The 27,113-nt window shown below is 41.5% G+C and overlaps 1 protein-coding gene across 1 annotated transcript in view; it reads left to right on the forward strand.

Moving 5' to 3' along the window:
* The window catches only part of LOC143934574 (kunitz-type protease inhibitor 2-like), a 37,098-nt gene extending 24,133 nt beyond the window's left edge, over positions 1–12,965 (forward strand). The window contains exons 3-8 of the mRNA XM_077458349.1: positions 2,275–2,334; positions 2,506–2,667; positions 5,262–5,315; positions 8,159–8,329; positions 10,227–10,277; positions 12,453–12,965. Coding sequence (XP_077314475.1) covers positions 2,275–2,334; positions 2,506–2,667; positions 5,262–5,315; positions 8,159–8,329; positions 10,227–10,277; positions 12,453–12,622 — 668 coding nt within the window. The 3' untranslated portion in view covers positions 12,623–12,965. The remainder of the gene's footprint in view (positions 1–2,274; positions 2,335–2,505; positions 2,668–5,261; positions 5,316–8,158; positions 8,330–10,226; positions 10,278–12,452) is intronic.
* Positions 12,966–27,113: the final 14,148 nt, after the last annotated feature.

The raw sequence follows: 27,113 nt of genomic DNA on the forward strand, positions 1-27,113 counted from the left end.
CTAAACTAGGATGTTCTACCTTGCATTTTTCCAGAACCCTGTTTTATGGGGGAAAAAATCAGCACTACATTCTCATGATGTGGTGAGAGCAGTCTACTTAAAGGCCAATGCTCAGATTCGGAAAACGGATGTTTAGTTTGTGTTGTCTGAAGGTTCCAAAAGAGGACAGGCCGCATCAAAATCTACTATTTTTCTAAATGGATTTGACAAGTAATCGTTCAAGCTCTTGGTTTAAAGAGGTAGTTCTACCCTCTGAAATCAAAGCGCACTCCTCTAGGGTTGTTAGTGCTTCGTGGGCAGTGCATCACCAAGCCTCCATGGCTTAATTCTGCAAGGCTGCATCTTCATCTTCAATCCATACATTTACCAGATTCTATCTGGTGGATGTAAAAATACATGAGGATGTCTCCTTTGGGCGCAGTGTACTGCAGGCAGCAGTATAAATCCTCTGATCTCATTGGTTGTGTCTCCCTTCCCTCAGTTGGCATTGCTCTAGGACATCCCACACAGTAATTACTATGGCTCTGTGTCCGGTGATGTACAATTAAAGAAAATAGGATTTTTACAGGTAAGCCATTATAAAAATCCTTTTTTCCTGTAATGGCTTTTAAATAGACTAAACGTGGAATTTTGTGTTTATTTTAGAGATGTACTTCATCTGTGGGGTTTGTTTTCCTAAAAAACAAACAAATTTTTGGTTTGTCCACAGAACCATAATAGAGGACATGGTCCAATGGGGACACAAGTTCTGGTGATATGGGGGGGGGGGGGCTTAATTTGCAGAGATTTCTTCCTGTTTGGGCTGTGGGACAGGGAATGAAGGGACATTTCCCCAGTGGGACACATATGGAAAAGTGACAAGGGTTATATAATTTGCCTATAGTTGGCTCATAGTGTCGGCCGCTGTTTTCGGATTTGCAGCGCATTTCAGCTGCTAGCGGGGGTTAAAACCACCCGCAACGCGCCGCAATATTGGTGTTTTGCCGGCGCTATAGCCACGCTGCCCCATTGAGTTCAATGGGGAGGAGCGGTAAACACAATGCTTCAAAGAAGCTGCTGGCAGGACTTTTCCTGATGCCCTGCCAGCGCAACCACTCCAGTGTGAAAGCCCTTTGGCTTTCACACTGGAGTGAATGGAGCAGCTGTTTGAGGGCAGATTGCAGGTGCTATTTTTAACGCTCTAGCGCCTGCAAAACTCCCTCAGTGTAAGAGGGGTCTAAGGGAAACAAACGGGAAGTGAAAGGGGTTGTAAAGGTTTGCGTTTTTCACCTTAATGCATTAAGGTAAAAATGACATCCGACAATAACGACCCCCCCCCCCCCCCGTTTTACTTACCAGAGCCCGTTCACCTGCTGCGCTCGCCCCCGATGCCCTCTTTGCCGCCCAGCCTGGTCATCGATTGGATAGAGTGAATGGCTTGAAAGCAGCGCAGCCATTGACTTGCGCTGCTGTCAATCACATCCAATGATGCGGTGCTCCGGGGGCAGGACTGAGTGATACAGTGAGCAGCTATAGCCGCCGGCCATATCACGGAAGCGCACCTGCAAGAACTAACCTCCATGCGAGAGAGCTCGCATGAAGGTGGTTAGTTCTTGCGGGAGGAGCTGAAACAGCCGCCAAGGGACCCCAGTAGACCAGGTTCGGGCCACTTTGTGCAAAATGAGCTGCACAGTGGAGGTAAGTACAACATGTGTGTTTATTTAGAAAAAAAAAAACTTGTCTTTACAACCACTTGAAGCCTTGCAGATTTTCAGCTGGTTTCCTACTGCGACTGCACAAATTGTACTGCAACTTGTGAATGGTCCTGTAGTCTTCTGGGGCCTGTGATGTGTCCCAGAAGACTGCGGGGAAAGGGGGCCCGTGGTGATCTGAGCCGGAAGTGGGGGCAGGTACCTGTCAAAACCTGGTAACCCGCCCCGCCAAAAAGCAAAATATGAAGGGAGAAGGGTGCAAACCAGTGGAATTTCCTCTTTTGGGTGGAGCTCTGCTTTAACTTTTGTCTACAGAGCGCCGTGAATGTGATCACCTGAAGGCTCTAAAAATCCACAATGGGCTCATAGCTGTAAGCTTGCTTTAACCCCTGAAATACTGCATTGCTTGATGGCTGCCACCTTACAATACTCTACTACTGTTAAGATACTTTGACGGTAAATCTACTCCCATATGGGAATTTCAGCTTCATATTTAGACCTATCCTTGAAATCAATTTTTAATCTTAATCATGTTTTGTAATATTGAAAAATGTATATATTTTTTTTTTTCCCTTCTGTTTAGCAACCAAGGCTGAGATCAATCCCACTCCTGAACGCTTGGTGGCCGACGCTCCTTTTTCAGGTTAGTCCAATGCGGTCTCCTCACATTTGTTCAGTCATGCTGTTCTGATAAGTCACACAATACTTTCGTTATACATAATAATGTCAATTGGGTGGTATTTTCATATTTAATTTTTTCATTCATTTCTCATTTTTGAGACCCCTTATGAATGTAGTTTTTCTTTCCCTGTAGAAATGTGTTCAGGCCCCTCTGTAACTGGCAACTGTCGAGCTGCCTTTCCCCGATGGTACTTTGACTCTGACTTGCAGTCTTGTCGCAAATTTATCTACGGTGGTTGTGGAGGCAGTAAGAACAACTACAGGTCTGAAAAGGAATGTGCTGACAAATGTGCTGGTGAGTCAAGTTATAGTTTTCTAAAATGAGAATACAGTACCTTGTGAAGGTATTCACCCCTTAGTTTCTTCCTTTTTGTGCCATTACAGCCTGAATTTAAAATGCTAAATATTTTTTATTGTAACTCAAAATTTAAGACCAAAATACAGAAATCCTGAATGTGCATAAGTATTCCTTCCTCCCCCTTCCAAAATTAACCCTTTTTAGAGCTACTATTTGCTGCAAGTCTCTTAGAGCAGTGGTTTTCAACCCTGTCCTCAAGTACCCTCAACAGGCTATGTTTTGGTAATTTCTCTTAGATAAAATGGCTGTTTAAAATACCAAGCGATTGTCAGATTTAAAGCACTTGTGCAAGATAAAGGAAGACCTGCAAACATGGACTATTGGGGGTATTGAGGACATGGTTGAGAACCACTGTCTTGGGGATGTCTCTACTGCTTTCCGCTCGCCCACCGTCATGATGGCGGAGCGGTGCAGCCCAGAACGGCCACCCTGCGGGGGCGTGTAGTGCGGCGATTGTGGCCTCTCTGTGTTGCTTGGACACGGCGCAACCCCGATCTGTGGAAAGAGCATATTCCTGGGCTCTTTAAATATGTAATCGGCTGTGTCCAATCACAGCCGGTCACATGTAAACAAGGAAGTGCTGGTAATCTGCGCTCCTAGCCTCACACTGACAGTGTGTGGCGAGGAGAGCCGATCAGCAGCATCTCCTCACGGGAACATTTAGAAATGTAATCAGGGCACTGATCATCAGTGCCCTGATTTCAATAGTAAAAAAAAAAAAAAAAAAAACGGTGCCCACAAATGCTAACACAGCTTACCAACCTCATGACAAACTGGTCTTCTCTACCTTTGGCATGGATGGGCAGAATTGGTGATCAAAATGTCTGCCCTTTCTATATCTCTTTAGGGTTCTCCCAATACAGGTTCCATCCTACTACTTGCGTGTTCTACAACCAGGGCCTCACAATTCATTTGCGGCAAACTCAAAGCCTGTCTGCCTAAACCCACCTTATACACGCCTTGCAACCGTGGCGGGCTTAGTGTATCCAAATTTACAAAATATTACTATGTCGTGCATCTGCCCAAGTATTGCATCACTATGGGTAGCGCTAGAATAAATCGACTGTGACCCTCTCTCCACAGCAAATCTCCAATGGCTAGCACCTGCAGTGTCAGCTGGTCACCAATCCCCTCGCTAAACATGGCCTATCCAAATAGGACAGGCTTAAAATGTGCTTTGGCCTCCAATACCCTGCTCTCCTTCCTCTGCAGTTCCTCTTTTTACTGAGCCTGGTCCTCTTTGACCGCCTTCTCTGCTTTGGTCAAATGCAGGATTCTTATGTGCCCATCACTACTTCACCTCCATATCCTTTCCATACTCACACTTCGCGAATCACATAATCTTCCAGCAACAAAAACCTTCTAGATATCTTCAGATCAAACATTTCCTGGCCCAAAACATGGCACCTGACTCTGCAAACCCAGGTTTTTCTACCTTTGAACTTGCATGTAAATCTGATCCTCAGACGCAGACTTATCTCCAACCCAGCTGGTTAAGCACAAATCTGGCAGGCAACATAAGCCACCTCCTCAAACATCATGGCCCTTGAAACCATAAGGCGCTCCCCAGGTGGTACCTGGGTCCCCGCCAGGATCTCTAAATTCTTCCCCCAATACCCCTCACACTGCTTCCGAAGCTGTAACACACCAGGCACATGTACACATTTTGGTGGGAGTGCCTCACAGCCTGCACCATGGATCAGTCATTGCCTACCTCCAGGCCTCGATAATATTTTTACTACCTTTTTTTTTTTTTTTTTTTTTTAAGGGTGTAACTACACCCTCAATCCTAAATAACCTGTCAGTACTGGTTCTCCTGCCTAAAGTCCTCTCTAGTGACTCCCTTCCCCTCTGACTTTCCCTTACTATCCACCCTCTTTTGCTCCTCTTTTAACCCACCTTGCTCACTCTTCACTTTTGTTTCTTGCCTTCTCTGTGTCCTAATTGGTCCCCTGACTTGCTTAGCTTGAGAACACCAGGACCATGAACCCCCTGCTTCTTATTTCACTTTCTTGTGGGAACCCTGTGACAGAATGGTCCTATGATCATCACTTGGGATATTTCCATGATGCATTATTTTAGCTTGGCACTGGGGAAAAGCTTGTATAATACACTAATATCCCAAACCTTTTGTGACTCAGACTGTTCCTTTTGTACAGTTTATATGAAGTTGTACTATACTGTTTACCTTACATTTTCATAGATTACAACCTTCTCTGCCTAAGGCTTGCCTCTTAAGATATTTTGTATTACTATGCAATCCTGAAGGTTGTACTATGCTAGTTTTACATACAAGGAAGATTGTAGACTTTTTATTTTTTTTGTAACCATCTCTTTATTGCAAATTATATTGAATTTGTACTGTAATCTGCATCTTCTAATAACATTTGAACGAGGAAAAAAAGATTTCAGGTTATAATGTAACAAAACACCAAAGGGGTTAATACTTTCACAAGGCACCATAGTGCTTCTACTGGTCTGTGCTATTAACCATTGCCCACCCACTTAATACCCATTCTTCCTATTTGCAGGTAAAAAGCCAGAACCTGCTGCAGCAAAGGCCCCCAAAGTTGGAAACTTCAAAGGTTTGTTATTTCTGCTGCTTGAGGGCATGTTGCACTGACAGGGATATTATACTTGGTGTATTTTGGGCAGGATTTATGGAAATGCAGGAAATAAGTTGTTGGTATAATTGAAAGTACTTGTGGTGCCCAACATCTTGTGGTTGGCTTTACATTTTAAGGTTATTCAGTGTTACTCCTTCTCTCCCTTTTTTTATTTATTTTTATTTTTTTTTTTTTCTTCTTCTATATTATCTTGTGTGTTTTTTTTTTTTTTACCAGTTTGTCTGTATAAAGTGAAACTGTATTTTGAACATGCATTATGGTCACAAGATGGTTTACGTTTCTGTGGGGTTTTATTCAAGATGTGCTCTGAGAGATCACACAAACACTTTGTCGGTGTAACATTTTAATTAAATAACAAATGTAATATTAGAAAATGTAACATGAATACTTAAAGCGGTTCTGCACCTTTAAAAAAAATAAATAAAAAATATTAAAAGCCAGCAGCTACAAATATTGCAGCTGCTGACTTTTAATAAATTCACACTTACCTGTCTAGGGTCCAGCGATGTCGGCGGCAGATGACGAGCGATCGCTCGTCTCTCTGCTGTCCCCGCCGCCATCCTGTCAGGGAATCGGGAAGTGAAGCGTTGCGGCTTCACTGCCCCGTTCCCTACTGCGCATTCGCGAGTTGCGCTGCGTGTCTCTGCTGGTTCCCGCTGTGTCCTGGGAACTGTGTATTCCCCAGAACACAACGGGGGGGGCGGAGCATCTGTGGCGGTCTGTCCCGGAAGTGGGTGCAGATACCTGGATTATGCACTCCCCCCTGAAAGGTGCCAATTGTTGCACCGGAGGGGGGGGGAGGGATCACATGAGCGGAACTTCCACTTTAGGGTGGAGAACCACTTTAAAGATGCCTTTTCACCAAGGAGTCCCACCCACTTTCATTGCTTGATCAAAATCAGACTTGTGCATGATAGCGGCTCTGAGGAGACTTATTTAATGTTTTAGCTGTATTGTATACAGGACTAGGTCCAAGTCTCAATTTATAGATAACATGGTGCTTTCTCTCTTGGCACACATTGACCAAAGTGGTTGGGGAAAGAAAAGGTAGGAGAGTACATGCAACTGGACAAGCAAAGCAAAGGTTTACTTCAACCTGTCCTTTTTAAAAGCAGAAGTTACCTTTCCGTGAAAACTACAATCTATCCCATTCATGGTGTGCACAGCTTTTCTCCGGAATAGTGCTTGCTGGGCCCAGTGCTGCTACACATTCATAACAAAGTCTGTTTGCTATGAACAACTGTGCACTCAATTTGGAATAAAAGTATGGAGCCACCTTTTTGAATAAAACGGGGACTGCAGCACCGATGGAAGGATTTATTAAAGAGGTGTGTTGTTTGTTTGTTCGTGTGTTTGTTTGTTTGTTTTCCCATTCTCATCAGGCATTGTGCATAATTTCTGTGTTGGGCTAAAACTATTGGAGGTATAAAAAAAGAGGAATATAATTTTTGGATGGGACTTTAAATGAGGCATCTCAAGGAGATGATGGCAATTGTTTATTGGGACATAAATTGAATTAATTTTAATATAGAATAAAAATATCATCAGTGGTCCATAGTATAGTACAGATTTGTTCGGGCATCCATTAGTTGATTATATCGGTGGACTGGGTTACACAGTCTTTTCCAGGGTTGAGGCAGAGAACATCCCCCCCCCCCCCCAAAAAGGTGTAACCCAGTCCACTGATCACCACTCCCAGGGCAGGTTATATCTGCGGTGTGCCGTAAGTAGTATTTAAACAGGTGTTTGTTGTTTACTTACCTCTTACCTATACAGAGGGCCACATGTGATAATGGAACATCTATCAAGGTATTTTTTTTTTTTTTTTTTTTTTTTTTTTTTAGTTACGGTATATATGCATCTGACTTCTGATTGGTTGAAACCCAGGAAACGTGTTGAGTTTCCAACTAATGGATGCCTCAATTAATCTGTATACATTAATTTGTCTATATGCTGACCTTTGTACAGAATAAATCAGATAAACATGATTGGTACAGTTGATACAAACTGTACATGTCCAATGTTTAAAGTGGTGTTGCCACCAAAAAATAAGAAATAGTTTAAAATTCTTAAAATAAAAAAAAATTGGGGGGGCGGGGGATGGGGGAAGTTTTACTCGCCTCTAAATGCCTGTTGCTAGGGGGTCCCTCGTAGTCTGCCTTCTTCATTGCCCGGGCTGGTGACATCACTTCCCCTCACGCCGCACAGTCATCTGGGACCTGTCACGTGTCCCAGATGACTGTGCGGCGTATCACTGTGCCCTGCACCCCATCGTGCATGTGCAGTGGGTGCCCGGCTGTGAAGCCATAGCTGGGTGCCCACAGTAGGAATGACGGTGCCGCGAGCGGAGGGGGGGAAAGAAGGGGAGCTTCGTTCCCCCACATCGCTGGACCCAGGCACAGGTAAGTGTCCGATTTATTAAAAGTCAGCAGCTGCAGTATTTGTAGCTGCTGACTTTTTTAAATTAGGGGGCACCCCACTTTAATCATATTAAATATTTTTATATGAATATTATGTAAATCCTTTGTGATTACACTATTCAGTCTATATTATTGCATATTGATATTTTTAATACTATGGACCACTGATTTGATATTTTTATTCCATATCAAAATAAATCCAATTTATGTCCTAATAAACAATTACTATCATCTCCTTGATATGCCTCATTTAAAGTCCCATCCAAAATTCTAGTGTGTGTGTGTGTGTGTGTGTCAGGTCACAACCCCCTTTTAATCAATGATATTGGAGGAAGAAATTGCCCTTGTCCTGACCCTAATAAACTTTTTACCTACCCACAGATTACTGTGCTGCACCTCCTTCAACTGGCAATTGTCGTGCTTCCTTCACGAGATACTACTATGACCCCGAACATATGGCTTGTAAAACATTTATCTATGGAGGCTGCAAACCCAAAGAGAATAACTACCTCACAGAGGCTGATTGCATGAAGATGTGTGGTGGACGATCAGGTAAATTTATCAGTTGTGTCAGCTTGGCTGGGCCCTCTGTAGGATCGCCTGCTACCCATAAGGCTCCATGCACACTGGAGCTCATAAACTGCAGTTTATTGGAGTTTGGGCGTGTTTTAAAGCCCATAAACTCCACTCTGTTATCCTATGTGTCCATGCACACATGGACGTTTTTTAGCTTTAATGAGCAGTGGAGTTTATGGGCTTTTTTCTGAACGCCAGAAATTTGCGTTCAAAGTGCCATTTTTCACCGATAAACACTTATAAACACGCGTTAATTAGTGTTCAGCATTCTATTTTTTCAATGCATTGTGGGAGTTTGGAATGCACTGTGGGATTTTTGGAGTGTCCTCTGTGTATTTTTATTGAAAACGCCCATAAACGCTAGTACAAAACGCTGTTAAAAGCACGTTTTTCAACCAGCATTTTCTGCCAGCAATCTGGCGTCCAGAAAAATCTTTTTTGAGCTTCAGTGTACATAGAGCCTTAGAGGCTGTAATAGCATAAGCGATGCAAGGGAATGTTAAAGATATTTTTATTACCGTCAGGGGCGGACTGACAACTCATGGGGCCCCCGGGCAATAGCTTATGGGGCCCCACAATACATGCATACATAAATGCACTGAAAAGGTACTGGAGAGGCAGGGTAGCTATAATCTTTGGATTTAAAAAAAAACTGATTTTTACATGCTGTCCCTGGTTTTATTGAGGCTGCCAACCCCTATGGGGCCCTCGGGCAGTGCCCGAATGGTCAGTCCGCCCCTGATTACCATATGTTTAATGCTTATTTCAAAGGTGGCAAGCTCTGTGTTCTGAAGATTCTTACATATGCAGGGCCAAAAATAGACAACTAAATGAACTAATAGAATTGTTGCTCCCACTTCTCCTCCCTTTTTGTTCTACAAAAAAAAAATGGGAATAATTCTCATTAGTAACATCCTGCCATCAACCATACTCGCAGTGCTAAATTTTTCTTGTCAAAGCTGCATCCTGTAATGCAAATGTGTTAAAAATTTTATACATTATAATGTGACTTACATTTTTAACAGAAGACCAGCAGCTTGACCTCCTTGAGGCCCAGGACCACTAATATACCATTGTTTATACGTGGGTTATTCAAGTCAAACCGGGACTTTTTAATTTTACAGGTATAAGAAAAAATGCTAGTGTGGAAATACTACATGTAGTAGTAAGTGGCAAGTGTGTCCTATTGCTGATCAGCGGCACACGAGTCAAATCTTTCTGTGGGAACAGTAAATGCAATCATTCATGAACATTCGCATTTTCAAAAAGTTTGACTTGGACGCCCCTCGTAAACTACGCATCCACATAATTTAAAGGAACCAAGCATGACTTTTTCTCTCTATTAGACTAACTATGAGGCTTTTCTAGGTCCAATGACCTGGAAATTATGGCTTTCTCAGCCTTACTAATGTATCTTCAAGTAGTATGCTGAGTTAAAGTGGCGTTCCAATAATGTTTGTGTTTATTAAAAGTCAGCAGCTACAATGTGTAGCTGTTGACTTTTAATAAACACACTCACCTGTCCCACAGTTCAGAGATGCGGCTGTCTGAGCCCTCACTTCTCTCCCTCGCCTCTCCAAAGAGCCAGCATTGTGAGTGTGGGCACCAGGCTGTGACAGCTTATGGCTTCACAGCAGGGTGCACATGCATGAGTTGCGCAGCACCTCCTCATTAGTCAGGCAATATTCTGTGACGTATACCAGAAGATTGCAAGGAGGGAGGGGGAGAGTAGAACTTCCATTCGAGCCACCTAGGTGGTTCCGTAGCCTTCTGGGAAGAAGGAACATTTCCAAATATGTGTGTGTGTGTGTGTGTATAGACACTTCATGTCTATAGCTGAGAGTAATACAACTGCTTGTCTTGTGTATTGCAGAAGAAGATGACAGCGCCGTAGATCATCATTTCTTCCATCGCCCATTAACCTGTAAGTGTGTGGGGTTTTTTTTTTTTTTTTGATTATTAACCAACTCAGACATGTACAGTTGATGCACACCAGGCTTCTGCTGATCTGTGGTTTGCCTTGACCTTTTAAAAACCATTGAACCCTCATTAAGGGAAACCTGTCAGGATAGAATTGTTGGAAATCTCATTGTGGATTTGGTTTTGAAAGCGGTGGCCTCTAGTTTTTTACTATCCATGCTCTACCGCTTGGTGGTTACTGATCTAGCACAGGTATACAGCCATTGCCGTTATTGTGGGGTTTTTCTTTTTGACCAGTGTGCAAGTTTGAGGCTGAGGACTTGCTATCATATTTCTGACTCTTTATTTAAAAAAAAATAAAAATAAAAAAAATAAGTTTCTCCAAGTTCATTCCCAGAGTCAGATGCTAAGGGTGTGTATGCATGAGTTCACTAGTAAATGTCTTAATATATGTGAAATTGTGTCAACGGCGCAAAATAAATATATTTCATTGATTTAACTAAATGTGTTATGTTAAATATTGGGTCTGCTGCAATCTCAAATTCCCCACCAACGGTAAGGGATGTACAATGTGTTTTAGTGGATGACTGTGCCAACCTTTAACCAAATTACTACCAAAAAATATATTCCTGTGTCGGTGAAAGGTTACATGCTATAATAAATTCAGTGAAAATTCATATATTTAAGCCATGGGAACTATAAATGCAAGAAGTCCCAAGGACATGTATAAAGAAATAAAAGTTCCTGTGCTTTTATCAAAGATTAGGGTGATCAGAGCCTTCCGGTAAACTACGATACTGTGTAACTTCCACTAATCCGTGCTACACCACCACCTTTCAAAATGGACACTCGCTAGAGATCAATATCAAAAAAGCCTTGTTTAAGCTTGGATAAGCCACTCCTCATCACAGTATATTGGCGTATGCCTGGGGTTTCCCAGCCGGTAAGTCAGTGATCACTCTTTGGCGTTTCGACTTTAAGAGAATCTTGGGAAACAAACGGCCATCATTGCGCAACATTCTTGTACTCTTATTCAGTAAAAATGTTTAAAAAGTATTGCACTCACATGAGATGGTGCCTTTAGACCAGCACTGAGTCCCTCCAGTGATCTGTTTTTAGGGCTTGTATCTCACCATTCCGTCTATGGAAACCAGCGTGCGTTGCAAGCCTCGTGCAGGTCCGGGACATGGCGTCGGCATTACCCAGAAGCCTCTTAGTGTTTTCGCATCCAATAATGCTTCAAGCTTCCTGAAGACACGGGATTGGATTATTTTCTATGTCTTTATACATGTCCTTGGACTTTTTGCATTTATAGTTTTCCATGGCTCAAATATGAATTTTCACTGAATTTATATTATAGGATATAATCTTTCAATGTCATAATACAGCCTCTGTGCATGTTTGGATATTGTATGCACATTTTATTTAGCATCTAACATACAGTAGGCCAGGAGTAATTCCAGACCTGATTTCCCTGCTTCATAGTGTGTGTATGTATGTATGTATGTATATATGTGTGTGTGTATGTATATGTGTGTATATACACACACACACACACACACACACACACACACACACACACACACACACACACACACACACACACACACACACACACACACACACACACACACACACACATATATACATATATACATATATATATATATATATATATATATATATATATATATATATATATATATATATATATATTATACACATGACTGTCTATGGATTCAAGACGCTAGATATGCTTGGCGGTAAACATACCACTATGTTTAAGCACCCTTGTTTATGTACTAAATCCACTTCAGAATATGTGGCTACTTGGTACTGATATACAATATCTTGGAATACCATTCAGGAGCAAAGCGTTTTATCTTAAATTAGAGTGTGTGTGTATTTATTGGTATGAAGAAAGTAATGCATTTCAGCTTTTTTAATTCTTGTCATCTGTACTTTGTGGTTTTTATGCGTACATTTAAAAACTGACAAGGCCAGAGAAGGATAAAAATATAAATGGAATGACGAGAACTGCATGACTTCACCAGAATACAAAGCGCTGTGATTTTATTTTATTTATTTTTTTCTGTTAAAATGTCAGGTCCTCTTTAACTCAGTCAAAGCATGTATTCGCTACTGGTTCATTTACTAACACTGTACATTTCTTCTACAGCTGTGGTATTGCCAATCCTCCTTGCAGTAATGGCCGCCACCCTGTTGGGCGTTATGATCACATTCTTTGTGAAGATGTCCAAAAAGAATCAGCACAACGCTGACATGCGAGCAATGTGGAACCCCATTGATGACAAAGAATGTCTGATGAACAATGCCTACACTCTGTAGATGAAGCCATTCCAAAGGGCTGTAACACTCCGTGCCTCAAACACAGATTTTAGCACAAGGTTATTGTATCTTAACATTTGTGTGTCACTCCAAAGACGTGTTTCTAACATTCTACAATAGATGAGAGGACACTGTCATTTAGTCAGAAAATAAATATTACTAGAAAGAGGTCTCCCTTCTGTGGGTTGTTTTTGCCATTTGTAAACGGCTTTTATTTTATCAAACAGGGCGTTTTCCTGTGGGTACTTTTATTCCAGAAAGTTTTTTTTATGTTTCAATTTTGCAACTGTATTAAACTGTTTTAAATCAGATTGTGTGGCCTATTAAAAGTACTTTCTGATGGTGTGTGTTTTTTTTTTTTTTTTGATAAAAGATCATCCAGCTTCTAATCATGGCTTTTGAATGCTGTACCTGGGTCTAATCAGTGGTGGGATGGCCTTTCATAACAGTAAGCCACAGGTGAAAAAACTGCAGAAATACGTTTTATTGCACCACCTAGGTATGTTGCTTAAGATACTATTTGTGTTGTCTATTGGCAAACCTTTTCTTATGGTGAGGGTAATGTTAGACTGGCCAGCTGAAATCCAATGTGCCTGCCCCTTAGCGCGTAGACATTTTATATCTGCATTTTGTTCACATCTGTAGCGAGACTCATTCATGTGGCACATTTTGTCCACTTCTGTGGCACGATTGTCATGTTGGAATCGGTTTTCTACTGCGTAAGCCTAGCTGACATTGCCTAGAAGTTACCAATGTGCCAGCAATTAAGTGATTTGGTTTTGTAATGGATGAGCTGCAGCAGACTGATTCCTTATGCTGCTTGTGGCCAATCCAATTGATGAATATGACAATGCTCATCCACCAGGTCCAGATGGCTGCCATCTTATACTGCTGGGCGATGAGAATTCAAATGGACTCCAATTATGTGCCAGTTAGCCTATTGCATTCATGGGATTGGCACAAGTGTGTGCATGTGGGATCATAATTTGCATATTTTTGGTTTCCTGACAATTGAATCTTAAAGCGGTAGTAAACTCTGACAATGATACCCCATTTTAAGCAATATATCAGTCAATTTTGTTATTTTCCATTACAATGCTACTAATGATATGCTCCAAAAGTGTTCTTTCTTTTAGAAATGGAGACTTGTATGTGTCTAGCCACTGCCATCACAACTATGGTCCTTCCGTATTTGTGCGGTGTTTTATTTCTGCCCTCAGTAGGTTTCCCTGGGCATAATTCCGCGCATGCGCATTATTCGCCGAATCCACGCCTCGTTTTTGTTTCCGGTCGCTACGGAAACCTGTAGTGAATAGGAGCCGACCCTGTTTCTGCCTTTTTCCTGAAGGGGAAGGAGTCTCGCGGGATTTCGGGGCTGATGCCAACAGTAGAAAGTGACGCACCCGGCATAGACCCAGCATTTTTCTGGCAGGGCCTGTTGCTTACCAGAAAATCTGTTCTTGCGGTGCTTGCACAGATGTCATTTAAAAGAAAACCGGTGATTACTCGGTAAGGAAGCAGGTAAGAGAAGAATAAAAAAATGGCAAATGATACTATAGCCTGTTTAATTTATTGAAAAATTATCATAATGGGTATACAACCGCTTTAAGGATTCTATCTGTATAAAAGCATTTCCCTGGACTTAAGATGGAAGTCTGATCAAAACCTAACTAAGTGTAAACCAACTCCCATCCCCATTCTAAGCCCTATACTAACTACAACTCCTGTAAAGAAAAGACATGTACACTTGCCTAATCTGAGGGCACTCAAATCCAGTCATGTGATATTCCAGAGGCTGGCTTCAGGAAAGTAGAGGGCAACTACAATGGCTGCAGAGCCTTGGTGGTGACGTCACCCATAGACTTACTATGGGGCATACACTGTCCTTCTCTCCTGAAGCTGGTCCTGGGAGTCAATCGCATGACCAGAGGACATCTAGTTTAGATATACACACCTTTCCTCTACAGGGTGGTTAGAGTAGGAGTAGGTTTAAGCTTGGGTTTTGACCAGACTTCCACTTTAATGCTAAGCTTCCAGATCTCCTTTTTTACCGTAAGGATGAACTGCATTAATTAGAACCAAGTTCACTATTAGGCTTACTGCATTTTCTAAATGGAGTAGGCAGCCATGCTGGTGCTAAAACCAATATTCAAAGAAGCATGGGTAAAAACAACAAAAGCACATACTCTCCAAGGTGGATGCTGCATCTGTCCCCTGCTGCCTCAAAGACCACTGATTGCTTGGTTCTCAGTGTTCTGAGATCTGATGACTGTAAAACATTGGCTCTCTGCTTTGTCCCTTCAGCATGCACTGGAGGGCTGGGCTGTGGAGGGGGTGGAAGGCGCTGACTCAGGCTCTCAGCAGTGCACTTAAGAGGCTGAGCCAGGTGCCAGTCAGGAATCTGGAGAGATCCCGACTTTAATGTTGGGATCTGCCCAGAGTCTGGACCGGCTGAATTACGTCAGCCGACAGCATACTTTAGCTTGCTGATGGCTGAAAAAGAATCACAGGAGTGCAGAAGTTGTTGCTGGATGTTTTCATTATTAGTCAATGGGCACTCTGTCTGTATCTGGTCTCTTATCGTCGCTGATTTTGTTTTTAAAATTAAAATTTTAGTAGAAAATCTATCTTTAACTGTATATTATACATTTTGGAAAAGGGTGTACATAGCTTCAGAATTAGGAATAATCTGTATAGAAATTACACTGGTAATATAGGGTTATAAAGCATTTGTTTCTGATCTAATGTTTCTGTATATCTGTTCTTTAAATATACTTGTTGGTCAGTTACGTTTTCACCTTTTTCTTGAGTCCCTATTCATTTAACTTGAAGTGCTATAGAGACTATCACACTCCATTGTCTATCTGATGTCTATCTGTTTTGTAGCCAGTCTTGATGGCTTTAGGGCTTTGCTATAGCGGTGACTTATTTGCTGACCTTTTTGTGCAATTAAGAATACTAGCTGGACATTTGTACACAGTGAAGCTAGCAGAATGAAGACTGTAAATTGCCTGATATTGAATTGTGGCAGAGGTGCATGAGGGGTGGGGTGGAAGACACACTGAGCCCTAGGTTCACATATGTGCGATGTGGGAACCAGCAGTTTCCCGCATCGCATCTCTCCCACAGGCAGGTCACATAGCCCTCAGCGAACCGCTGCGGGTGTCAATACATTGTTAATGGCATCCCCAGATCAGTTCAGTTTGCACAGTGATCTAATTCCAGTACAGGACAAGGTCCCTGCACTATTTTTGTTCGCATCCAATGCAAGTTCAGCCATGCAAATGTGTAGCTGAACTTGCATTGCACAGACATGGCATGCGATTGGCAGCGCGGGTGCGAATCACATGCGATGTCTGTTCACACTAGTGTGAACGTGGGCTAAAGCAGGGTATATACGCACTGAAAATAGTCTGGTTCAGCGGGAAGCAGACTAATTTTGCTCTGTGATGATGGTTCAACAGAAGCCAGTCTTAACGACCTGGCTTCTGGTGAGTGAGTGAGTGAATATAATTCAACCAGGTAGTGTACAATGCAGTTTAATTCAACATTAAATACTTCACAGCTACTTCCTTTTTAAATTGAAGTTGGATTCCTCCACTGCAGCGGAAGGCAAAGTATTCCGTAACAAGTTCATGTGAACTATAACAGTTGTCTGTTGCTACATGGGTTATGTAACCTGTGATGGTCAGAACAATCTAATTGCTGCTACCACTACAGAGTGATGTTAAAGGTGGCAGCCAGGATAAATAAAAAATAAGACTACTACACATACATGATAGTAAGGTACATGCCTTACTATTGTGTATGTGTAGCGGTCCCCATATTTTTTTTTTTTTTTTTTTTTAATTGTATATCCTGGCTGCCACTTTTTTTTTTTTTTTTTTTAAACCATCACTCAACAAACATCTATTATAGTCCTGCCATTGGCAGTTGTGACAAGTCACCGCTGGAGCAAAACCCTGGAGCATATTTTCATGAGATTCTTCAGATGTCGCCATATGTATGCTATTTTATTTGCAATAAAAATCAGTTGTCTTACTGAGTCTTTGTAATGAGCCTTAAATTAAAAAAAATTGGATACTAAACATGCTTTCTGCTGTTTTTAAATTGGTATACAGTCTGTGTTTTGGTCTCCCAACAGGATATGAACAAGTAGTACTTTATTACTTGGGAAGACTTCCCTGCTTCCTGACTCAACTCGTACATAGATCAGTAAAAATCTGACAGATGCTCTGACCCTTTTTTTCCTGGATAAAGTGTCTACTGCTCTGAATCATCAGTGTGAGGGGGAAATCTCCCCAATGATGACTCAAGCAGCAACAATTTGACAAAGGTACTAATACTTCCTTACTCTATCCAAAGCTTGAAAACACTATTTTGGCTGGAGTCTTACCTTGAGATATCACCAGATCTTTGAAAGCTTTATGAAAGGAAACAAGTGCATGTAGCACTTTGTCCTGTTCTGAAACATTCTGTAGGCTTTACAGCTCACACAACCCTAGAGCGCTGACTGATCATTTACTATCTTGAATGAGACCACAGCACTATGGGTCTATCTGTGGGCTGCTAGTAAACCTACACTTCACCAGTGGATGGCTCCCACAGCCCTGGCACTGATTTAATATTTATTTTTCTTACATCAGGGCACACGGAGCCATAGTACTTACTATGTGGGCTATAGGGCCACTGATAGGTGATGGACACTGGCACGCCCTAAGGCAAGACGTGTACTTCCTATATAACCCCTCCCACTACTGGGAGTCCTCAGGTTTTTTTTTTTGCCAGTGTCTAAGGTGTTGGTCACAAGTAAAGATATGCTGTGCTGAGCTCCACTAGAAGCTTCCCTGCTGGGGCCAGCCATGCTGACCGTATCTGTTCTGATGTCCTTTCATGGGCTAAAGGAATGGTACCCTGGCCTTGTGTCCTGAAGAAACAAGGTTTTGCTTGCGAACACTTGTCTTTTTAGAGAGCTGGACTCCAGTACTTTTTGGTAGCAAGGCCATAAAGTTTTTACTGGCAGGGTGCTGTTGCAGGTCCAGGATTGTGGGTAACCTGAGGTTCCCCTGTTTGAAGCCCACCATGAAGGATGAAGATTGGGTTCATCTCGGATAACCCTGCGGCGAGGAAAGGTAAGAGATTTTCTTAGGCATGACAGCATTATACACAGGAGAAATTCCTATGTGTCACCACTGGGGGCTGTATTGAGCACTCACTGCCTGATGCTGGAAAACAGCGCAGAAGCCTTCATGTCTCCTCTCCTCTGGCCACAAGCAGATCTTCTGGTAAGAAAGGGGGGGGTCCGCTTCTCCTCCTGTGCCCCTGATGGTTTTTCCCCTTCGGGGGGGGGGGGGGTTTGATATGCCAAAAGCAGTTTCTTTCCCCCTTTTTTTTTTTTTTATAGGAAATCAGCACAAGTAAATACTATCAAATAAAACGGCTATGAACAGGGAATCGGGGTTGCCATAGAAACGTTGGATTGAGAAGGAGGCTTGGATAACAGTACAGGAATTACTCAATGTAAGGGCGGAAATAAACTCCACTGTGGACTCAGAAAACAATACTTAAGATGGTGCTGCCTTACCCCTGGAAACAAGTTTTTTTTTTTTTTTTTTTTAAAGTGTCTTTAAACCGTAAGTAAAATGTGATTTGGGCTGGATTACAGTGGCTATAGTTTGATAATTACTTATTATAAGGGACTAAATGAAAAGAAGCATCAGAGTGGGAGAGTTTACTTCCTCTTTAATAGCCGCTATTAGTGCTGGACTATAACCTAGCACTGTACATTCTTTTGCTGTTAGTGCCTCTGCTTTGTGCTTCAGGCTATGAGTGGTAATGGGACCAGGAACTCCTCTAAGGATTCTAAAGGGTCAATGGTTTCACAATAAGCTAAGTCCGTTTCCAAAAGAATGTCATCTTCCTCTGAGAGTGATGTGGCTGGTCAGATTGAGCCATCAGGGAAAACTGTTGTTGCAGCTGCACTAGACACTTCAGTCCCTGTATATATCACACAAGAGGTTTTTTTTGTCTTCTACCATTTGGAAAGAAGATTGATGCTATATCTCTCCATAGTGGGGCCAAACATAGTAGATTCACATCTAGTGCTCAGGACCCTCTTATTGAGTTGCAGGAGGCTATGGATCAGGTAGGTCTTCCCAAAGATTTGGAAGATACTTATTTATCCTCTTCCGAGGCTCCTAATATAGGAGTAGCATCACAAGACCAGTTGCTTGTGCACTCCCTTACTAAATTGACTCATTCAACCTTTTTGCTGTCTGCTCCAAAAGCGCAGGCTTTTGAGGAGCCCACATCGAATTTGGGTTCATTAGAACCTCCCCCATCTGGCGATGTTTTTCCTATTCATGCAGGGTTAAAAAAGCTTATGTATTCTGAATGGGAACATCCGGATAAACCATATTCTCCTAAGCAATTCTCCACACTTTATCCTACGGATGAGGATTTCTATAAAAAAAAAAAAAAAACTGGCGGGTTCCAGCAATTGATTCTGTAATTGCCTCAGTGAACAAGAGATCCCACAGATAAAAAGTTGGAACTTCTTTCTAAAAGCAATATGTCTTTAGCAAGTTCAGTGGTGCAGCTGGTTCTTGCTGCACTTGGGGTATCCCAGTCCATTAAGGAACAGTTTGAGATGCTTAAAATTCTGCCTGATCATCAGGCCCAGCAATGAGCTGATGTATTAGACACACTATGTTTCACAGTAGATGCTATGAAAGATTCTATCATTGAAGCCTCACAGCTTATGCTTGGACTAGTGCATTCTCAGAGTTCTATGGCTGAAAAAATTGGTCAGCTGAAGCACCCTGTAAAAAAAAGCTCCTAACCAGTTTCACCTTTTCATGGTGAATGGCTATTTGGAGACGATCTGGATAAAATACATCCAAAGGATCTCTAATGGGAAAAGCTCTCTTTTACCAGTAAAGAAGAAGTTTAAATATTTTCTCCTTGAGCGCATGAGCTGAATGGAAGCTCTGTGAGAGAGCTCCGTGACACGAACGGGCATATTAGCGACAATTCACAGCGAATATTGGTAAAAAAAAAGATACGAACAGACGGCGGAAGAGTTCCTGAATCCGAAGGTGATGTCAAAAAAGCGGAAAGACGAACGGAAAATTGAAAAAACTAACGACATTCTCCTCTCAGTCAGCGGGAGGGAGAAAAAAAAAGATGGCACAGATCCTCACAGCTGCTGTACCAGCAACAGCCTCCTCAGGGAGAGCGCAATACACTGACAGGCCTGATGCTGCTCTAGAAGAATCACCTCAGAAAACACATCTGGAATCTCCTCATGAGGAAGATTACCTCAGCCCTACATGTCGCAGCCCGGCTAAAACTCGTATCAAACTGGATTTCACAGGCCAGGAGGTAAGCTATAAAATACCTCATTAGTCAAGATAACAGTCATAACTCCTATAGCTTCACCTATAGCCGCATTCCCCACTAATAACCAGCCTATTCTGGACACCCAATTAAAAGAAATGCTATTAACTTTACATACTTCGCTTCATACGGATATTTTACAACTCACAAATCAATTCTCCAAAGCAGTGAACTCCTTAGGTGAAAGAGTACACACTATTGAGAACTCTATGGGAGACATGACCAATACTATTAATGATTTAATAGATGCTCATGAAGAAAATAAAGCTGAAAAAGAGTGGCTTAAATTTAAAATCGCAGATTTAGAAGACCGCTCAAGGAAGAACAATCTCAAAATCAGGGGTATTCCTGAAAATATACAGCAGTCTGATCTTAAAAAATATGCCACTGACTTATTCTCCAACTTGCTGCCAGCTATAACAGCCTTAGAGCTCACAATTGATCGTATCCATCGGATTCCGAAACAAAGAACAAATCCTATATAAAGTGCGACATCTAGGACAACTTCCACAACCATATAATACAATCCAGATTTATGCTGACTTGTCTAAACATACTCTAGATATGAGAAGACAACTTTCCACGATTACAAAAGCTCTGCGTAATCATAAAATTGAATACCGTTGGAAACAACCATCTAAACTACTGATACAGAAGAACGACACCTACCATACAATCACTTCTGTGGAACAAGGCATTAAGTTACTTCACGCATGGGGTATTATCCCCGAACCAACTCCACCTATCGGAGCTAAGAAGAATCCGGAGAAACTTACGCCACAATGGCATTAGCTTTCATTGACTAGATCCGGTCAAAATACAATCCTATCTATAGGAAACCGATCTATCAGCTTGCCCGCCGTGCCGTGCGATACTAAATCTTTGGAACAGCTGACCTTTGAACTAATTCCCCATTCTAATGTTGCAGTATACATTGAAATGTTTACCACTGCAAGTTAAGTTTAATGTTTGGTTATATTTTTGTTTGTGCTTTTACTTTTATTTTTTTCTTCACAGTATCCTATACACAACTCATAGCATTCAAAGGGACAGGTATGTTGTGAACCTACAAAATTTTAATCAAAACTTTTCAGTCACTAAATTTTTGGACATTCATAGTCATTTCAGACTACAGATTGTTCACATGGAAGTAGAATTCAAAGCTATTATCAGGCTAGTATGTACTTACTTTTTCCATATTATTAATATCCTTTTATGAGTATAAAGTTAATATCTTTAAATACTAATGGTCTTAACCATCCAGCAAAAAGAGCGTTGATGTGGCAAATGGCTAACACCCAGCGATGTCAAATATTGTGTATACAAGAAACCCATTTCAAAACAGGCGCTATTCCCACTTGCACCCATAAGAACTTTCCTCACATATTTACAGCATCAGGCCAACAGAAAAAAAAGAGGAGTACTTATTGCCATACATCAGGGGTGGCCAACCAGACGAAGACCAAGAGCCACATTTTTTTACCGAGTTACCGCAAAGAGCCACATCATACGCATGCTGGATAAATAAGTGAAAAGAAGCTGAAATGGTTAACAGCCAGCAGTGTGTCACACTATCAACAGACCGAGAATGTGCTGAGCAGATCTTATCAGTGTTCAGGTGAAACGTTATAAAAAAAATAAAAAAAAGTACAGAGCAAGACAGAGGGAGAAGGGAGGACAGATCAGTAACCTGCACACTTGTGGCCATACCTTTTTGTATCTCATCGGCTTCAGATACAGCGTGTTTCTCCTTCCTCTGCCCCCCTTCAGCCTCACTCCAGCGCCTATGTATTCAAATGTGGCGGGCTGGGGGACACTACACGCTGATTGGCTGTTGATGTGTGGGAGGAGCGGAGGAGTGCAGAGACTCGGGCTGCCTGTCACCGCAATGAAACAGCCCGAACCAGCACGAAGAGCCGAAGCTGTTGATGTGTGGGAGGAGCGGAGGAGTGCAGAGACTCGGGCTGCCTGTCACCGCAATGAAACAGCCCGAACCAGCCCGAAGAGCCGAAGGAAACCGATCGACACAGCCCGAAGAGCCGAAGGAAACCGATCGACACAGCCCAAAGAGCCGAAAGGAAACCGATCGACACAGCCCGAAGAGCCGCAGGAAACCGACCAAAGAGCCATATGCGGCTCGAGAGCCGCGGGTTGGCCACCCCTGCCATACATCATTCAGTTAATTTTCAATTGCATGAATCTATTGTAGATACCAATGGACGATACCTCATATTAATATGTACCATTGATAATACACTTACTACATTGGTAAATGTGTATGCGCCTAATAAAAGGCAATCCCATTTTCTGAATGGCCTGATGAGAAAAATAGGTAAATGCCGAAAAGGTGCCTTAATAATTTGTGGAGACTTCAACACAATACATGAACAAGAACTAGACACTTCTAATCCCAAAACCAGAACCAACTGTGCACTTAAATTTTTTTGGAATAAAAGCGATCTCTATGATGTATGGAGATGCCATCATCCTGGAGATCGTGAATACACATATCATTCCCTGGTACATAATACCTATACTCGTATCGATTATATTTTTACGGATAAGTGGTTATTGCAGCGGGTGAGAGAGTCTGACATTGCACCCATCACTTGGACTGATCATGCCCCAATTAGTATGACTATTCTACCTAAACACTCTCAAACGACCCATTTTCTATGGAGAACAAATGCATACCTATGCTACAGCTATACAAAACTAGATAACTGAATTCTTTAAATATAATGTGGGATCGGTGTCAGACTCCGCCACCCTATGGGGTGCTCATAAAGCATTTAGTAGGGGAATCCTAATGCAACTGAATGCTCAATTCAGGAAAAATAAAACTAAACTCATTGAGAAACTTACTGCTGACATTAAAACATTAGATTCCCAAAACCAATCTCACCCATCACAACAACTGAAAACTAAACTACAAATATTACAACAGGAACTCAGAACGACTTTATTGGATACATTTGAAAAACATACTAGAAAACTTAAAGCTAAATATTACCATACTAGCAACAAAGCAGGAAAAAACATGGCACTACGGATCAAAGGCAGATATTCCAAATCAAAGATTCCATATCTATACCACCCTATTACTAGAGAAAAATTGCAAGACCCCCCAAGACATAGCGAATGCATTTAGCTGTTATTATAGCTCCCTTTACAATCTTAAAGATGATTCTCAAACTTCCACACCTACCCCAAAGATAATAAGTGATTTCTTAGATACTATTAGTCTCCCATCATTAACTACTGATCAAATCTCTGATCTTAACGTCCCATTTTCAGTGGAAGAAATTGCTAGAACTATAGACTCCCTGCCCAACAATAAATCTCCGGGCCCAGACGGAATGATAGGAGAATACTATAAATTACTTCAAGATATACTGGCTCCCCACTTATGCTCACTTTTTAACGAAGCGGATCAAATCAGAATTTCCGGCTTAGATGCTTCAGGCCTTGATCATAACACTGCCGAAACCAGGCAAAGATCCCAATGCTCCCCAAAATTTCAGACAGATTTCATTATTGAACATTGACATCAAAATATACGCCAAAGCAATAGCGAATCGACTGATGAACTACATACCAGACCTCATTCACAAAGATCAATCTGGCTTTACTAAAGGTCGACAATCTTCAGATGCAACAAGACGTCTGATTGATATTATACACTTCACTGAGAGACATCAAACGCCTTCTCTGCTCCTTTCTTTGGATGCAGAGAAGGCGTTTGATAGGGTCCATTGGGGCTATTTACAGTCAGTGCTTTTAAAATTCTGCTTTCATGGAAATATTTTATCGGCAATTTTTGCACTGTATAAGGGCCCCTCAGCGAGAGTATACACAAATGATATGATGTCTAGGCCCTTTGGCATCTCGAATGGAACACGACAAGGTTGCCCCTTATCTCCTTTAATATTTAATTTAGCCATCGAACCTCTAGCAGAACGTATACGATCTGACACAAAACTATCTGGTATAAAAATTGGGCAAATAGATAATAAAATAAGTCTGTTCGCAGATGACATAGTGCTTATAGTGTCTGATCCTATTTCATCTCTCCCGAATCTCCAAAATATACCAACGACATTTGGAGCAGCATCATATTATAAAATCAATGAAACTAAGTCCAATATTTTAGACCTAAGATTAGATAACACAACCAGGCAGTTATTGTCTAATAAATACCCCTACCACTGGAAAGGCGAGGGGATTTCTTACTTAGGAATCACTCTCACTAACAAAACAGTTATTTAAAACAAACTTTTTACCATTTAAGAAACATTTTGAAACAGATCTGACAACACTTAGTAAATTCGAATTTACATGGGCTGGTCGCCTGGCAGCTTTCAAAATGATGACCTTACCAAAATTATTATATCAACTCAGGTCCCTTCCAATATGTATCCCTAAATACTACTTTAAATCCTTACAAAGCAGTTTGGGAAAATATCTATGGAATGGCAAAAAATCCCGTTGCGCATACCATATACTAATTAAACATAGAAATATAGGTGGTGCGACCGTACCTGATCTACAGGATTATTATGACGCAACTCTTTTGACCCAATTGCAAGAATGGTTCTTGCCTACTCCTAAAACTTTATGGGGACAAATTGAGAAAGACATCGCACGACAGCCTAATATGCAATTCTGGTTACTTAGTAGGAAAATTAAGTCCACAATTACAGCTCAATACCCACCAACGGTGAAAGCGACGCTACACTCTTGGCAGAGAATCATCACATACAAATGGGATAAAACTCCAATAACGGTGTTAAACCCTCCTCTAACAATTATACCAACATTAATTCCTGGCGTACAAATACACGACTGGAATTTGGGTCGGGATATCAAACTTGGTTCCTTCTTCCAGCAGGGCTCATTAAAGTATTTTTCTCAGTTAAGTAATGAATTACAGCTTCCGAATTCTGAGCGATCTACATATATTCAAATAGAAAAGTGTCTGCTACACAATCCACAACTCAGAGCTTCAATCCCGGTTAAAATATGGTCTTTCCTCAATAACCATGCCACCTCACAGAAAGGAGTAGCTACACTATACCCAATTCTAGGGGAAAAAAACATACCCAGCAAACTACCTTCCTTTCTTAAATGGGAACAAGATTTGGGGCAAGACTTTTCAATTAAACAATGGATGGCTTCCCTACGAAGCATATATAAGGCCACTGCATGTGTTACACTATGGGAACTGGCACAAAAAATTGTTCAAAGACAATACCTGACTCCACATATCCTAGCAAAATTCAAGGGGAACTCGTCACCTAATTGCTGGAGAAATTGTACCCAATTGGGGACCCTATTTCATATTATGTGGGACTGCCCAAGCTTACATAACTACTGGCAGGCAATCTCCCATTTACTCACTTCCGTAACAGGTATTGTCCTTCAACTTTCACCAGAACTAGCCATTCTGAATATGAATTTACATACGATTCCCAAACAATATCGTAAAGTACCGTAGTAACACATATACTTTTAGCTGCGAGACTATCCATAACTAGAAAATGGAAAACTGACTCTCTTCCTACTATGACAGAAGTTATAGAATTAACCCAACTCCACCACACCTACGAATTGTTATTTCCTAATGACAAATCCCTATATATTAAGGAACAACAACTATGGGAACCTTGGAGTACATGGTACAAAAATTATACTTCCACAATTTAGATAATGCTGATTCTTTAATCATATAGAAGAAAGAACGCCTGTGCGTTTTAATTTTTTTCTTTTGGATGGCTTTAAAAATAATTTCATAACAAAGTGACAAATATATCACATGTTTGTTTATCTGAATTGAGCTGCGGAGTAAGAATAGATCTTTATTTTCCTTCATAAAAGATAACTACTGTGTTTGAATTTCCTTTAGGATGTTGGACTAGGTACTCCAAGACACAGATGGATCCCTGTGAGGGATGTCTTGGGGTCCAGAAGTGGCCATTATCCATATCGCTATTTATAAATCTTACAATAATTATATTACGGACTTTATTATACAAATTCTAAGAGACTTACTCTTGTTCGAGTCCCTTTATGACTATGAATATTAGATACTTGGGAATACTACTTTATTCTTTATTGTGGATTATTTGTTTATATGCTATATTGTGCTGAGAAAACCCTGTCACTACATTATACTGTGTTATGTTACTTTTATTACTATATATTATTTTTTTTTGTTTTGTAACCCTTGTTGTAACTAACTCTGCTAAAAATCTCAATAAAAACATTTGAAAATAAAAATAAATATTTTCTCCTTTTAAGTGTGCTGCCTCTCCTGTGCCAGGGGCATCAGCCTCTAGACCAGGGGTCTCAAACTGGCGGCCCTCCAGCTGTTGCAAAACTACAAGTCCCATCATGCCTCTGCCTGTGGGAGCCATGCTTGTAACTGTCAGCCTTGCAATGCCTCATGGGACTTGTAGTTTAGCAACAGCTGGAGGGCCGCCAGTTTGAGACCCCTGCTCTAGACAGTCTCAATGGCCTCAACCGTCAGGTTCAAGGGGAAGACCCCAAGGGCAGGACCAGGGTCAGAGGAGATCTTTGGGCAGAAAGCCCTCAAAGCAGGATACTAAAGCCTCATGAAGGGGCACCCTGCTCGCTCGGGTGGGGGGGAAGGCTCCTGCATTTCTCAAAGATCTGAGGGTTTCCGTCTCCTCTATTTTTCTAAGGTCAAATGTTCCCAAGGATCCAGAGAAAAAGAAGTCTCTTTCTGGCTCTGGATCATCTACTATCCCAGTCGGTGATATCAGAGGTTCCCTTAGTGGAACAGGGCACAGGTTTTGATTTAAATCTTTCACGGTTCCAGAACCAAACGGAGAGGTAAGACCTATTCTAGATCCCAAAGATCTGAATCGGCACTTAAACATGTGATCCTTTCGCATGGAGTCAATCCGGGTGTGTCCATCCTGCAAGGAGGGAGGTTTTTTGGCTTCGATATCAAAGATGCATATCTCCATGTGCCAATATTTGAAATATAAAATCATAATTTTCAGTTATGGCCATGCCATTCGGTTTAGCCACAGCACCACGGGTGTTCTGAAAGATTCTGGCACCTCCT

This window comes from Lithobates pipiens, unplaced genomic scaffold, assembly GCF_037356315.1.
Source record: "Lithobates pipiens isolate NorthernLeopardFrog02 unplaced genomic scaffold, aLitPip1_a1.2 Scaffold_1, whole genome shotgun sequence".
NCBI classification, from domain to species: domain Eukaryota; kingdom Metazoa; phylum Chordata; class Amphibia; order Anura; family Ranidae; genus Lithobates; species Lithobates pipiens.